A 12,503-nucleotide genomic window follows, 5' to 3' on the forward strand; every position below is an offset into this window, starting at 1 on the left:
AGTAAAGGGTTGTAAAGACAGGATGATAGGGGGGAGAAAGAAGGGGAAAGATGAGAAGACGTTTCCTGGAACTGTTAATGGACTTGTCGGGATGGATAGCAGACTTTTCTTGGTAGACGTGCGGATATTCGATATTAAAATGGACGGTCTACAGATTCTACATTACAATGCAATAACCATGAAATATACTGTCAATAACCTGTGGACGCAACACGTTGCTATTATGCTTGAATATATTCAATATCAATTCACCTCCCCAATCTCATTCGCCAGAAAAGTAAACGACGTAACCGCGCAAATCTTCCGAGTTTCCCAAACCATTATCGTACCGAATCGAAAGAAGCGACTAAGACGTCAGAATAAAGAGCATCAAGATAAGCTAATCCCCTTCGACACGGGACCACACTCTCGGTCAAACATCGAATCCGGAGTCCACCATCTCGAGTATCTATTCTACTGACAACGTCACGCGAAAAAAAGCTGCGCTCGCAGGCTTCGAATCTGCATCAAACATTCTCGGATCACAACTAACGAATATCATATGGCTAATGTGTATTAATCCGGTCGAAAGTGTTGTCAATGAACGCCGTCGTCGGTCGAATCAGTCGGTGAAAACAGTGTGCCCGGATATTCGGCAGGTAATCGGATATGAAAAAGCCCGGATATCATCCTCGGGAAAAGGAGAACGTCTCTGGGTTTGTTTGCCGAGGCGAAGCTCTCCGGTTAATTCTTTTCGCGAAGAGGGAAAGAGAACTGGATGGGGAACGAAGGAAGAGAGAGAGAGAGAGAGTGAGAGAGAGAAGACTAAAAAGAGGTTGAAGAGAGAATCGCGAGATCGATTCCGCGACATCGGTGTGCACTCATGTACTTATGAAAGAAGCGGCGAGAGTAGAATGGCGAAAAGAAGCGACGAAGATGAAGGGAAGATCGCTCCATTGCACAGAAGCGACGCTCCACTTAGCATCTTCCTCGAAATAATTTGAAATATGCAAATACCATCGGTGCACGCGTCGGGGAACGGACTCGTCTGCGTGTCCTCTGCGAATCTGCGCGTGTATATGTGCGAGTGACTGTGTCCTGGACTGTGTGCACGACTGTCTCTATGCATCTTTGTGTATCCCCGCACGCGAGTATCCGCGTACATGTGTACTGGAGCGCGTATGTCTTTGTATCGCGAAGGAAGGGAGGAAAGGCCGAAGACGCGGGGGAGAAGACAACGTATATTCCAGTGGCTTACGGTTCAGTTCTCCCGGAGCCAATCTAACTTAACATGCAGATGCAGTACGTGGAATCGCGGCCGCAACGCGGGGGCGGGGGACAGCCAGGGGATAGCGATACCCACCGAGAGAAGGATGGCCTGTGAGTCATTCGCGGCGATACCTTTTCCGTCTGATCATCCACCGTTTACCGCCTTTAATGTCGCGACAACGCGGCTACGATTGACGCCAGACTTCGCCAACCATTCTGTGAACCGCATCTCTCGGTTGCATGTTTTATTAGAAGCGCGTTAGAAGAATTTTCAAATACGTCGTAACCATTTCAAGTTAAATACACTTTCCCAGATGTTTGTTACACTCATAATGAACGAGTTAATGCAAACGAAACTGTTGGTTATGAGATAACAAAGAAATTTATACACTTTTCCAGATGTTTCTCACGAAGATTCGACTATCCCGGAGTTCTTTCCAGAACTGTTTTATTTCAGCGCCGATAATAAAAGCGCGAGTTCGTGTAATAGTTCGCTAATAGCTCGGGCAGTTTTAATAAAATTTTAATAAAATCGAGGTTCTACGGTAGACCGAGTCCGGTGTCCTTTGGTAAGAAACCCGTTCCTAGAGAAGAATTCCTCGGGACGAGTCCTTGAGCGATACTCCGGCAAGCTGCAGAGCGAGTGTAAGGGAAAGCTTGTTACAAGGGGGTGGTCCGAGGGTGGGCAAACGGGGAAAAAGGGCGGGAAGGGAAAAATAAGAGGCGCGTTACGGTAGAAACGGGATATTGGCCAATATTTCATAAATTCCTGAGCAGCGGCAATCGATCCCGACATCGGGCGCAACTCGCGGAAGCGCATCCCTTGATTAAATTTACAAGACGCCCGGCTTGTACTGCCATAAGTAATGCAATGCGATCTCGCGAGGAGGGCTAACTACGCCTGCACCTTTCCCCTTGGATCGGTCGATCATGCCATGATACACACGTGGATATGTATCTCGAGATTAACCCTTTGCGAATAAAGGCTTATTGTGGGTTTTAAACGAATCTGAAAAATTCTAGAATATATGTATATTGAGGTTCCTATTTTAACATATTAAACGACCCAGGTTGCAGAGGATTAAAAATGATCAGTAAATAATCGACGGGTGCGAGGATCGCAACGAAATAAAAAGTTCGCGACGCGAAGCTTGTTACTTTGGAATAAACAGCGTGCTCAACTGATCGTGAGGGTGCAAAATACGGCATTTACTTGCGAATGATGATCATCGAGCGTGAAGTCGGATAGAGGTTCGCAAGAAATCGATTACTTCCGGGACAGTGGATCTCAGGGATCGATCCGCGGGGGTGGTAACGGTGCTAATTAATTGGCAGAATAAACAGAACGGGAAATGGAACGTGGACCGACACGGCTCTCTCTCCCTCTGTTAGAGGACGGGAAAGAGAAAAACCGGCTACGCTCGACAAGAACCTACCCGGTCGAATAAAATCCAGCAAAAAGCGTCGCGTGAATCACGTGGAAATATGTGTACGCAGTAGTGTGTCGCTGTATCGTTTTTGCCGGATGCCGCATTGTGCGATACTTTGTAGTCACGTTGCGTGTTATCCAAACGTCACAATAAGCGTACGGTTGCATTCGCGTGTTGCAAAGCCGCCGCCGCACCGCGTATTTTCAACGGAAAATACTAAACACGCGGTCATTCTCTCTAGCCCCGCCTTTTATTCCCCTCCCCATTCCAGCCCGCCCTCACCTGGCTGTCGCAGTAACAACGTTACAAACAACAATATTTTCGCGGAACTCGCGAAACCTCGTGAAAAGCTGCGAGGAATCTCTTCATGTTTTGCGATGAAAAACGTTCGAACGCTCGTAAGTTCGGTGTACGAGGAAAACGCATTTTAACTTTTCCGTCGGTTTTTTTTTGCATTCCACCGATTCGGTACACAACATTTGGTACAGCATTTAGAATTTCTAACTTCACTGGGGATCACCTGTGGCCGTTCCAATGGCGTCAAGACAAGAATCAGGACAGATGCATCTGCGACACGCGTCGTGTCCCGGTTTTCACGTAAGCCGCGCCTCGATGACGTGTCCGCTTGCCGGACTCTTCTCCTTGTTTTTGTTTTCCTGGCCTCCTTCGCCCCGCGGCGCGGCGCGGAGCGTTTTATACTTTATACGACGCCTCCGCAGCAGGCGATCATGCTCCTTGCGCAACTCGTTGATCGCGGCCCGAATGACTCACGTGCGAACTACGCTGCGCCGCGCCGGCCCGAGTCATCCCGAGTCATCTGTAAACCGATACACCTTGTCTGCACCACCGAATCCTATTTCATCTTCATCCCATTCAAATTTGCAACTCAAGAAACTTCGATGTCTAATCCCGATTCGATCATCCACCAACTTGTACCGATCCCTGATCTAGCCCAGATCAAAGTAGTTCCACCCACGACTCAAGCTTTCTTCATCTACTCTTCTTCCGATCATCATTTAGAGACCCGACAAACTTCATAATCGAATTGTACTCTGCATCAACCCAGGACGACTCGCATAACGAATCTCCCTACCGCAATCTCGACTATCTCGGAACTAACTTCTAAATCCTAGCTCTCCCTTGACCCTGCAAGATCTTCGAATGGTCTTGTCTCAGCGGAGCGCATACCAGAGCGACGAAGAAGCTATCCTCAAGTAATTTCGGGGCTTCGGTGGGCATCGTTGACCGGAGAACGGGCTGTTCGGTGAAATGATGCGATATCCCGGAGGTTGGCAGAGTGATCCTCTCTCTCTCTCCCTCTCTTTCTCTCTGTTCGCCGAGCTCGATGACACCGACGGAATGCCGGGGCCGCGTAATAACGCCGAGAGAAGGAAGCCGCTCGCAGACAGCCGGAACGACGCCGACCGACCGCGGCCGCGCGAATGTGCATTTATATCGGCTGATTTCGCGAGCAAACGATGATCCCCGGCGATCACACGTGCCGCACGCAACCACCTCGTGCCGCCTGGCCTCCTCTCTGAGAACCAACCTTTACCTTTAATCCAGAGCTGTAGGTACTGTACTCTTCGCCACGCAAGCGGTTGTTTATCCGTGGATCACGTGCATTTTCGACGCGCGTGTTCCGCTTCCGGCACGTGCGGCCGATTGACCCGTTCCTCTCGGAGAAGATCTCGATCTTCACGGCAACACTTCTGCCGACATGTCCCAAAATTTCTTCCGAATCTCTGGATCCAGTGTTGACTCTGTTGACTGTACGCTATTATTAGAATGCGGATCTTTATTCAAAATAAAAAATGTTTGCATTGATTGCCAGACACAGGAGCCATAAAAAAATTTCATTCTTCGTTTAATTATCTTATTAAGGTGAAACTAATACACTGGTGGTCCTAAATCTTCTTAATACCTCCACTGTTTTAAATTTTACGTGCCCGTTTTTGTGGTAAATGCATAAAATCCGCAGTCTAGTTATTATTCATTATGTTCAATTCAAGAATCGCAAAGCCGTATAATGTGCAGAATACTATTTTAGCATTACAGCAAATCGCACAGGAAACCGGGCGCGACGTTAATGGGAAAAAGTCGGGCACAGCAGTGTAGACAGGCGTCTTGAGTAATGATTTCATTGGACTTTACACCGCGCCGATATAAATATTGTCCGACAGATACTGACTACGGGTCGACACGCTGAACGAGCAAAATATTTGCACGCTCTGTGGGAGACCCGAACAGGAACATATATCGGCTAATCTGGGAATGGCGCCCTTCCCGGACTGCCACTCCGTTTGAACAGTTGTCTTCGATTGATTTTCGAGAGAACCTGATGCAAAACCGATCAAATTAACACTTCCCAACAACGTGTTAACAACATACACATCCGTTATCCATCCTTTAAATCTTTCATCAAGATTCACGGTCTAAGGAACATTGATAAACAAAATGTTTAATTTACCATTCACCTCAGGAGAAAATGATTTGCAACTATTCATGATAGATCCATTCTTACTCGATTCATGCAGAAAATTTAAGTCTGTTATCAAGATTCACAGTATAAGGTACATTAATAAAAAAATGTTTAATTCGCCTATGGACGATCCTTAGGAGAAAATGATTTGCAACTATTCACGATAGATTGAGGGTGATAGTAATGTTGGGAAATGGAGGAGGAATGGAAAATGAAGGGATTCGAGCAGGTTGCCGCCATCTGTTAGCGAAGGGATGAACACAGGGTCGCCAGCTCCGGTGAAAAATGCTTGCCAGCCGCGGGAACTGGTTTGAAACAGGTTCTCTGCGGCGCGGCGAGGCCGGAAGTGTCGCGGAACCGCTCATGGACATTTTTCAGACGCGCAATTTGTCTTGAAACGACACGGAACTCGTCCCGGTGTGTCTTTCGTCGTCGAGCATGGTTTCTAATCCTACTGGCTCTCTCGCGCGTTCCCCTCGAGCAGCCACCGGACGAACACGATCTACGAGCACGTTTCTCAGGATCCACCTTTAATTGCTCGCCGATACCGATTTCTCTGTGGCTGTCCTATAACTCCCACTGAATTACGAGCCGCGCCGATAAAATTCGGAACGGCATAACCAACCCGCAACCGGTTATGAAAATGAACTTTTACAAGAAACCCGATGGAATTTCTCCGACTAAGATTGTTACACTCTTCAGCCGCCACCCTTCGTCTGTCAGTCATCAATTAAAATCGCGAACAGAACATAATTCACGAGACAATTATTTGAAAGATTCGAGTCCATTAAAGCCACAACTTTTGATGAAACTCTCGTTCGAAGTATTTCTGCTACTTGTAAACGATGACGACGAAAATTGAAATGGAAGCGTGATCATCGAATAGAGGACGTGTGTACAATAGCCGTGTAGAATGCAACTGCAGTCTACCGTGCCAAGAATTCTCGACCACATTCATAACCATGAGTCTACAACCATTCAACCAGCTTCTACCATTTATTTCGCACTCCAATCTTATGAACGATACTGTCTGCGCTGTATTCATGTGACGACAATCATGCTTCCAGAGAATATTCGTCTTCGGGTGAAAATCCTTTTCTGGAGATACATAAAACTGAAGAACAATTTTCAGAATGGAGTGACGCACCGAGGAAGAAAAACATTCAAAATTCAATACGCATTTTAACACTTTACCTACCGAAAGCCTATTAATAGGATTTCCAACAATTCTGCTGTACCAAAAGAAAGCATAGATCTTTTACATTGCAATCTGAAATGAAACTATTAGATAACGTTATTGAGGGTGACTTGTTAGTTCCAATAAAAATTGCTGTTGCTATTGAAGGTTCCGTTAAAAAGTGTTTAGCCATGTACCATAGATTTTTCAAAATTATGCAACAATCACCGGTCGGTAATGTGTTACATGTTCTGAATCAGTTGTAATTGAAGTGTTTATTTACGAAGATACGCGAGGAGGAAAAAATCGGTTTTCGGGCATGGTGTAACCCGTTAATTCCGTGCGAGGGGAGGACGAATTTCTTCGCATTCCTGTCCCGAAGAAGACGCGTTCCGAAAAAGATCGAGGAAGAAAGAGGAAGAAAGAGAGAGCCGGTTGATGATCGTTTCCGAGAGTCGAGTCGAGTCGGCAATTTCGCGGCTGGTTGCCAGCCGACGAACACGCGAGCGCTCGAAAATCTCCGGAGTTATTTAAACGGCGATAGATATTAGAATCCCACGCCGCGCCGCGCCGCGAAAATTACAACCCCGTAAATAATCGGCGATCGCCGGTAACTCGATACTCCGTGCCAGAATTTCGGTGAGCACGCGAACCGAGCTGCGGAATCCCGTAAATATCGGGATCTATTTAAAAGAAATGAGCTGGTAAGGATGTTACAGAAGACGCCGCGTCGAGCCGACCGAATTCTCCTCATCGGACCTGATTTGATCACGAATCGCATTGTGCTCGCCTATACGTAACACAAATACACAACACAGCCGGAAACACGTTTGTTTTAAATTTCTACAGCTTTCCCGCTCCAACATGATTATTCTTCCTCAAGATCGTATCAAGGTCAAAAAGTTAAAAAACTTACTTTTATCATCTATCGTGCTATCGTAAAACAAATATACTATTCCATTTTAAAAAACACCGTTAAATTAAATTGCGTGAAATAATTTTTTCTTTACCATTACAATGTAATACTTATCAAATTGATAATTGGATGTACGTCTTGGCTGTAGCTTTACTGATTCTGTTTTCACATCTACTTTGAGAATGCAATTCAATTTTATTTAGGAGATATGAAACTACTAAATTGGCTAACAATTTTGCATCGGCCAAAATAAAATGTAAAATATTGATTTCGTCCGAAATAAAGAAGAAGATTGTCATATGCACCTTAAAATTTACGGATTATCTATATCGTTAACATGTATTTGCAAAAATTCCTAAAACAAATGTAGTTGAACGAAAATTAAATGAATTGATTTCGAGAACGAACGTGTATCGACTAGAAATCGGTTAGAAATGAGTCGCCGTGCAAAAAGAAAAGATTGTGGATGATTCACAGAGTAAGACGAAACAGTTGCAATTAGCCGACTCGTTTGTTCTGCTTTCGCTGGTTCGCGGCGTGATCTAATATCCGTTTTATCCCATCGCATCGTCCACGGAGAAACCGTTTCAATCCCGTGGCGAGATAGGATCGTGTACCGTCGTGCGTTGCATTGAATGGCTGCAATTGTGCAGCTGCAGTTCAGTAACGATTATTGGTGTAGGTACATGTATACCAATAATGTTAACGAGACACCTCGTAGATCGTTGTCCGCGCGTGATTTCCCTCTATTACGAGCCTCTTCCCCCGCTTCACCTCGATTTTCTGCACCGAGGGATTTTTTTCAATTCGATACCACGTCTCTATCGTTACGTTTTAATCTTGTTACGCAAGCTCATAGCACGAAATATTAGTCAGAGATTTGCTGTCCGAGACCGGAGAGTATGCGTCCCATCGATTAAATGATCTTGTTTATTTTTTGAATCTGGTCCTTATCGAATTGATAATTCGATGACGTTGTACGTCTAGGTAGTAATTTCATTCATTCTGTTTTCACATCTACTTTGAGAATGCAATCCAATTTTTTTGCGAGATATGAGATTACTGAATTGGCTAAAAATTTTGCATCGGCCATCGGGAAAATATTTGACGAAACGCCGAAACGGGAAAGGCTTGCGCAGACTTAGGCCACTTTGGTAATCGTGTATAGGTATGTACATACATACGTAAGCAACATTTTTACGTTCAGTTTGGAAAACGTGCTCGTGACACATGTCCAGCCGATGGAAAATTATTTGTCGTTTTTCGCCTCGGGTCGAGACACGTCCGCCCCGCGGACGGTCACCCCTGATTATTCCCATGGCAGCCGATTGGTCGTTACTCTCAAATTAATTGGCGGGCCAATTGATCTGAATTAAGGCGCCGCCCAGTAGATTCAAATTAAGATCAATATCTCGACATGTGAATTGGAATATGACCGCGAGTGCAGCCCGTTACCATAAATTTCTCGTGTCCAAACAATGGGAAGTCGGCCGTAATTTTGACCAGAACGCGGTGTTGTCCCGTCGATGATCGAACGCAGTCGCCCCGACTTCCTCGAAACCTCTACAACCTAATTTTAATGCGAGTGTGTACACGATTTTTCGTTACTCTATCTGTCGCCTTGTTATTTCGAAGATTAAATAGTGGATAGCTTTGATTCAATGATTTTCCAAGTGTTAACGAATATTGTGCCCATAATTATGAAGTCATATATTCCTTGTTTCTAAATATTTAAAGGATTACATTTTCATTTAGAATCTTGACTAATGAAAATTTATTATGAGCGTGAAATCTTGTGTGAAGCTTGTACGAAAATGTTGTTTTTAACAATGAGATCGAAAATATCCAGCTGGCAAAGGATTAAACAAAAGTGAATCCGGTGCACTTTGGAGGTGTCGGATCGGAAATCTCGATAGGAAAAGGTTACAGAAAGTTGCGATTCCGTTCGAGAAAGCCGACGGCGCGGCGTTGCGCAGGCTAAACGATTCCACGGGGTATTTGTCAGGTATTGACCTAGCACGAAATTGGGCTAGCCACTTCGGCTCTATATTTACTTTTGAATCGATAGTTCGTGAAGGAGTTCCACCATAAATTTGCCTCTGGCCAGCCGCGCTTGTATTACCGGGCCGGCTCGTAATTAAACTTCTTTCTTTCGTTTGACTTCCGCCGTTACATGATCTTCGTTACCAGACGGCATTATTAAAACATGAAATAACTTTTATTTGAGCCCTGGCTACCAAGAGGTTCGCCTTCTCGCTCGGCTTACTCCGTAACTCTCGACCGTCCGACAAAATGTAAATGAAAGATTCACAAACCGATCTTGTTTTTCCCCGATCGAGGCGATTTTTACCCCAAGCTTAATTACCGTCTACCGGGTGATGGTCTCGGCTTGAAGTTAGGCGAACAAACGAGTGCAAACGTGTTAGTCAGTTTTTCCAAGTTCAGTCGGAGTTACCATTTACACGTAGATAGCTTCGTAATCAATTTAAGAAGCATTTCACGTCCAATTAAATGGCTCCCAATTGACCTTGATCTAAAGGTAAAACTTTCATTATCGAACATCAAGGTCATTCCAAGGTCATGTTATTATACATATCTGAATATATTTTTCGGTCAGTTACACGATGCAATAAAAAAAATGTAGTTATGTATCAAGAAACATCGATGACCTTGATAACTCCGAAAAAAAATATACTTGCCAGATATTTGCAGACACCATGCACATTACGTAACAAATATCTTTTGCATCACAATAACCTGAAGAGGTATTTAGGCGGCCTTATTTAAACGAACCAAATTTTCTGTTCTCATCAAGTGAAATTAGTTGAGAGACAAAATTACCCTTTCGCGTAATCGATATTAAAATTCGCCACTTACAAACCCGCCAACACGACTGGTCAACCTACCGTGACCTTCCTTACCGATCAAAGATCAGTGTGCGAACAAGTAAAAACCGAAGGATTCGAGAACCCATCGAGACGATAAAGCGATTAAAAACAGTGATCTCTATGGAAGAAACGCATGCCTGCTTGCAAGCCCCTTCGCTATGCAACCACGAGCGTAAACATGGAAGCGGCGCATGGCGGGTCTGCGTTGTTCAGGAGCCATGGGTGAATTCGCCGACGCGGCGTGATTTGCGTTGATCGAGCGCACAACTATCGAGTTGGAACGAAAGTTCGTAGTGTTTTTTAAATTGACACTCAAAGATAAAATTAGGATATTTATACATAGATTGTCAATAACATATTTTCCATTCTCTTCTATTACTTTTTGCCATTTTTTTAGGTGACTTGTCATGTTATTCAATAAACCTATAAATAAATATCTTTATGTTATCTTTGAATTTTGATTTAAAAACGCTACGAACTTTCGTTCCAACCTAATATTTATTCGAGTGACGGTATCGTAAAGAATAATCTGACGCAACGGAGGTTTCCGCGGGTGAGAGAGTAAATAGAGAGACTGCGGCCCTTCGAACTGTTCCGCGTCTTCGGTTACGTCACGGGTTTGGCGTCGTTAGCTGTGACGTCACCGTAGAAACAGGTGACATCGAGTATCGGACCGGTGACGTCGAACGGGAACGGGCAACGAACTTCCGTTCCGCGCGTGCGCGTTCGACGTTCGCTGTAGGACGTGAACACAACACACACGTCCAGCAACGTTCTCGCGATTCAGTTTTCTTTCGGGCCGATCTATCTACGCATTCAGCTCTTGAATACCAATCGACAAACGGAGGAACGACGAGTTAACTCGTCGCTCGACAACCGTCGCCACGGGATAAAGGACAACGAAAGGCCCTTTGGGATGCGCGCATGTTTCTCCCTTCAGATTCCAGAGTAACCTTACGGATCTGCGAGAGGCGGCCGATTTACCCGGCTCTAGAGGATTTAATAGACAGTGACAACACTTACGAGTGCCGCTGGACTGTCTGTCATTGTTTCCGGGATCCTTTTCGCCTGCGGACCGACCTCACTAGCGGTTAAACGCGCGGTAAAGGGAACACGTACTCACGACACCGTACTCGAAATCTCGGATACTGCCTCGGCCATCATGGACGGCACGGCCGTGTCGATCGCAGACTCGATTGCGCCGCAGACGCACCTGCCGCCATCTTACTAGCGACCTCGACACTCCTGCAGAAATTTACGCACGTGGCAGCATCGGCGAACAGTATCCCGTCGGTAAGTCGAATTTTGAAATTATAGACCTTTCGATTTATCAATGTAAGGTTGCGACGAACGTTTATGCACCGACGAGATACTATTAAAGACTGCCAGCCCCTGTGTTATTCCGCGGGACCAGTAAGTGGGCGCGAGTGGGCGCGGGGATAACGTGAAAGTTACAGTGATCTGATATACCACATCGCTAAAAGTTCTAAATATTGCTAAAATAGTCCCAAAACATCGTCTGAAATATGGCGGAGAATGTAACATTTAATAATAATCGATATGGTTTCGTAATAATTCGCATTCACACCGATGCATCGCGACGAGAATCTCCTCAGTGGTCTTCTTTACCGACAAAATGCCGTCGTTGGCCTTCTGTTTCTCTGGATGGAGCTAAAATATATCCTAGAGGGCGTAAGAAATACCGAAAAATTCGAGTCCCGCCAACTCCCATAAGGCTGGCAGTTAGAGCTGTTCGAGTACTCGCAAAATGCGAGCCGAGCTAAGCTCGACTCGATTGGTCGAGTCGAGTCGAGTACTCGCACGAAGCGAGCGGCTCGCATCGATGCAAGCTACCCGCATCGAAGCGAGCTACTCGCGCCGACGTCATCGGCTCGCATCGGTGCGAGTTACTTGCATCGATGCGAGTACTCGACCGGCTCGATCAATCCAGTCGAGCTTAGCTCAGCTCGCACCGATCCACAGTGCGCCGGAATGCCTGTTTCTTGGACAAAATTCAATAACTTTTGTTCTGTTTATGATAGAGACATGAAACAAAGTGTTTTTTTATTTATATTGAGAGCAATCACAATATGATATTATTATAAATATAGTATTTATTTAAACATTAAAAAACGATATTTATAAACAACATTTTGTTTTATTGGTGGTTTTCAGTAGATATATGAATTCGCAGTTCAGTTCTTTAATAGTATCTCGTCGGTGTTTAAGTTAATAGTATCTGGTCGGAGTCTTAAGTCTGTGACCTACATCAGAACCTACATTATCTCACAGACTGTGATCATCTTTAGCCTGGATCGGAACCTACATGATCTTTAGCCTAGATCAGAACCCACAGCATCTT

The 12,503-nt window shown here is 45.0% G+C and overlaps 1 protein-coding gene across 2 annotated transcripts in view; it reads right to left on the minus strand.

Annotated features, from left to right (window-relative positions):
- The window catches only part of Pdk1 (Phosphoinositide-dependent kinase 1), a 578,009-nt gene extending 566,714 nt beyond the window's left edge, over positions 1-11,295 (minus strand). The window contains exon 1 of one of the 2 annotated variants that reach the window (XM_076429674.1): positions 11,165-11,295. In XM_076429674.1, the coding sequence (XP_076285789.1) occupies positions 11,165-11,188 (24 nt within the window). In that variant the 5' untranslated portion in view covers positions 11,189-11,295. The remainder of the gene's footprint in view (positions 1-11,164) is intronic. The other variant, XM_076429675.1, reaches the window with a different exon arrangement.
- Between the last annotated feature and the right edge of the window lie 1,208 nt (positions 11,296-12,503).

Source organism: Lasioglossum baleicum, chromosome 9, assembly GCF_051020765.1.
Source record: "Lasioglossum baleicum chromosome 9, iyLasBale1, whole genome shotgun sequence".
In the NCBI taxonomy this organism is placed as follows: Eukaryota; Metazoa; Arthropoda; class Insecta; order Hymenoptera; family Halictidae; genus Lasioglossum; species Lasioglossum baleicum.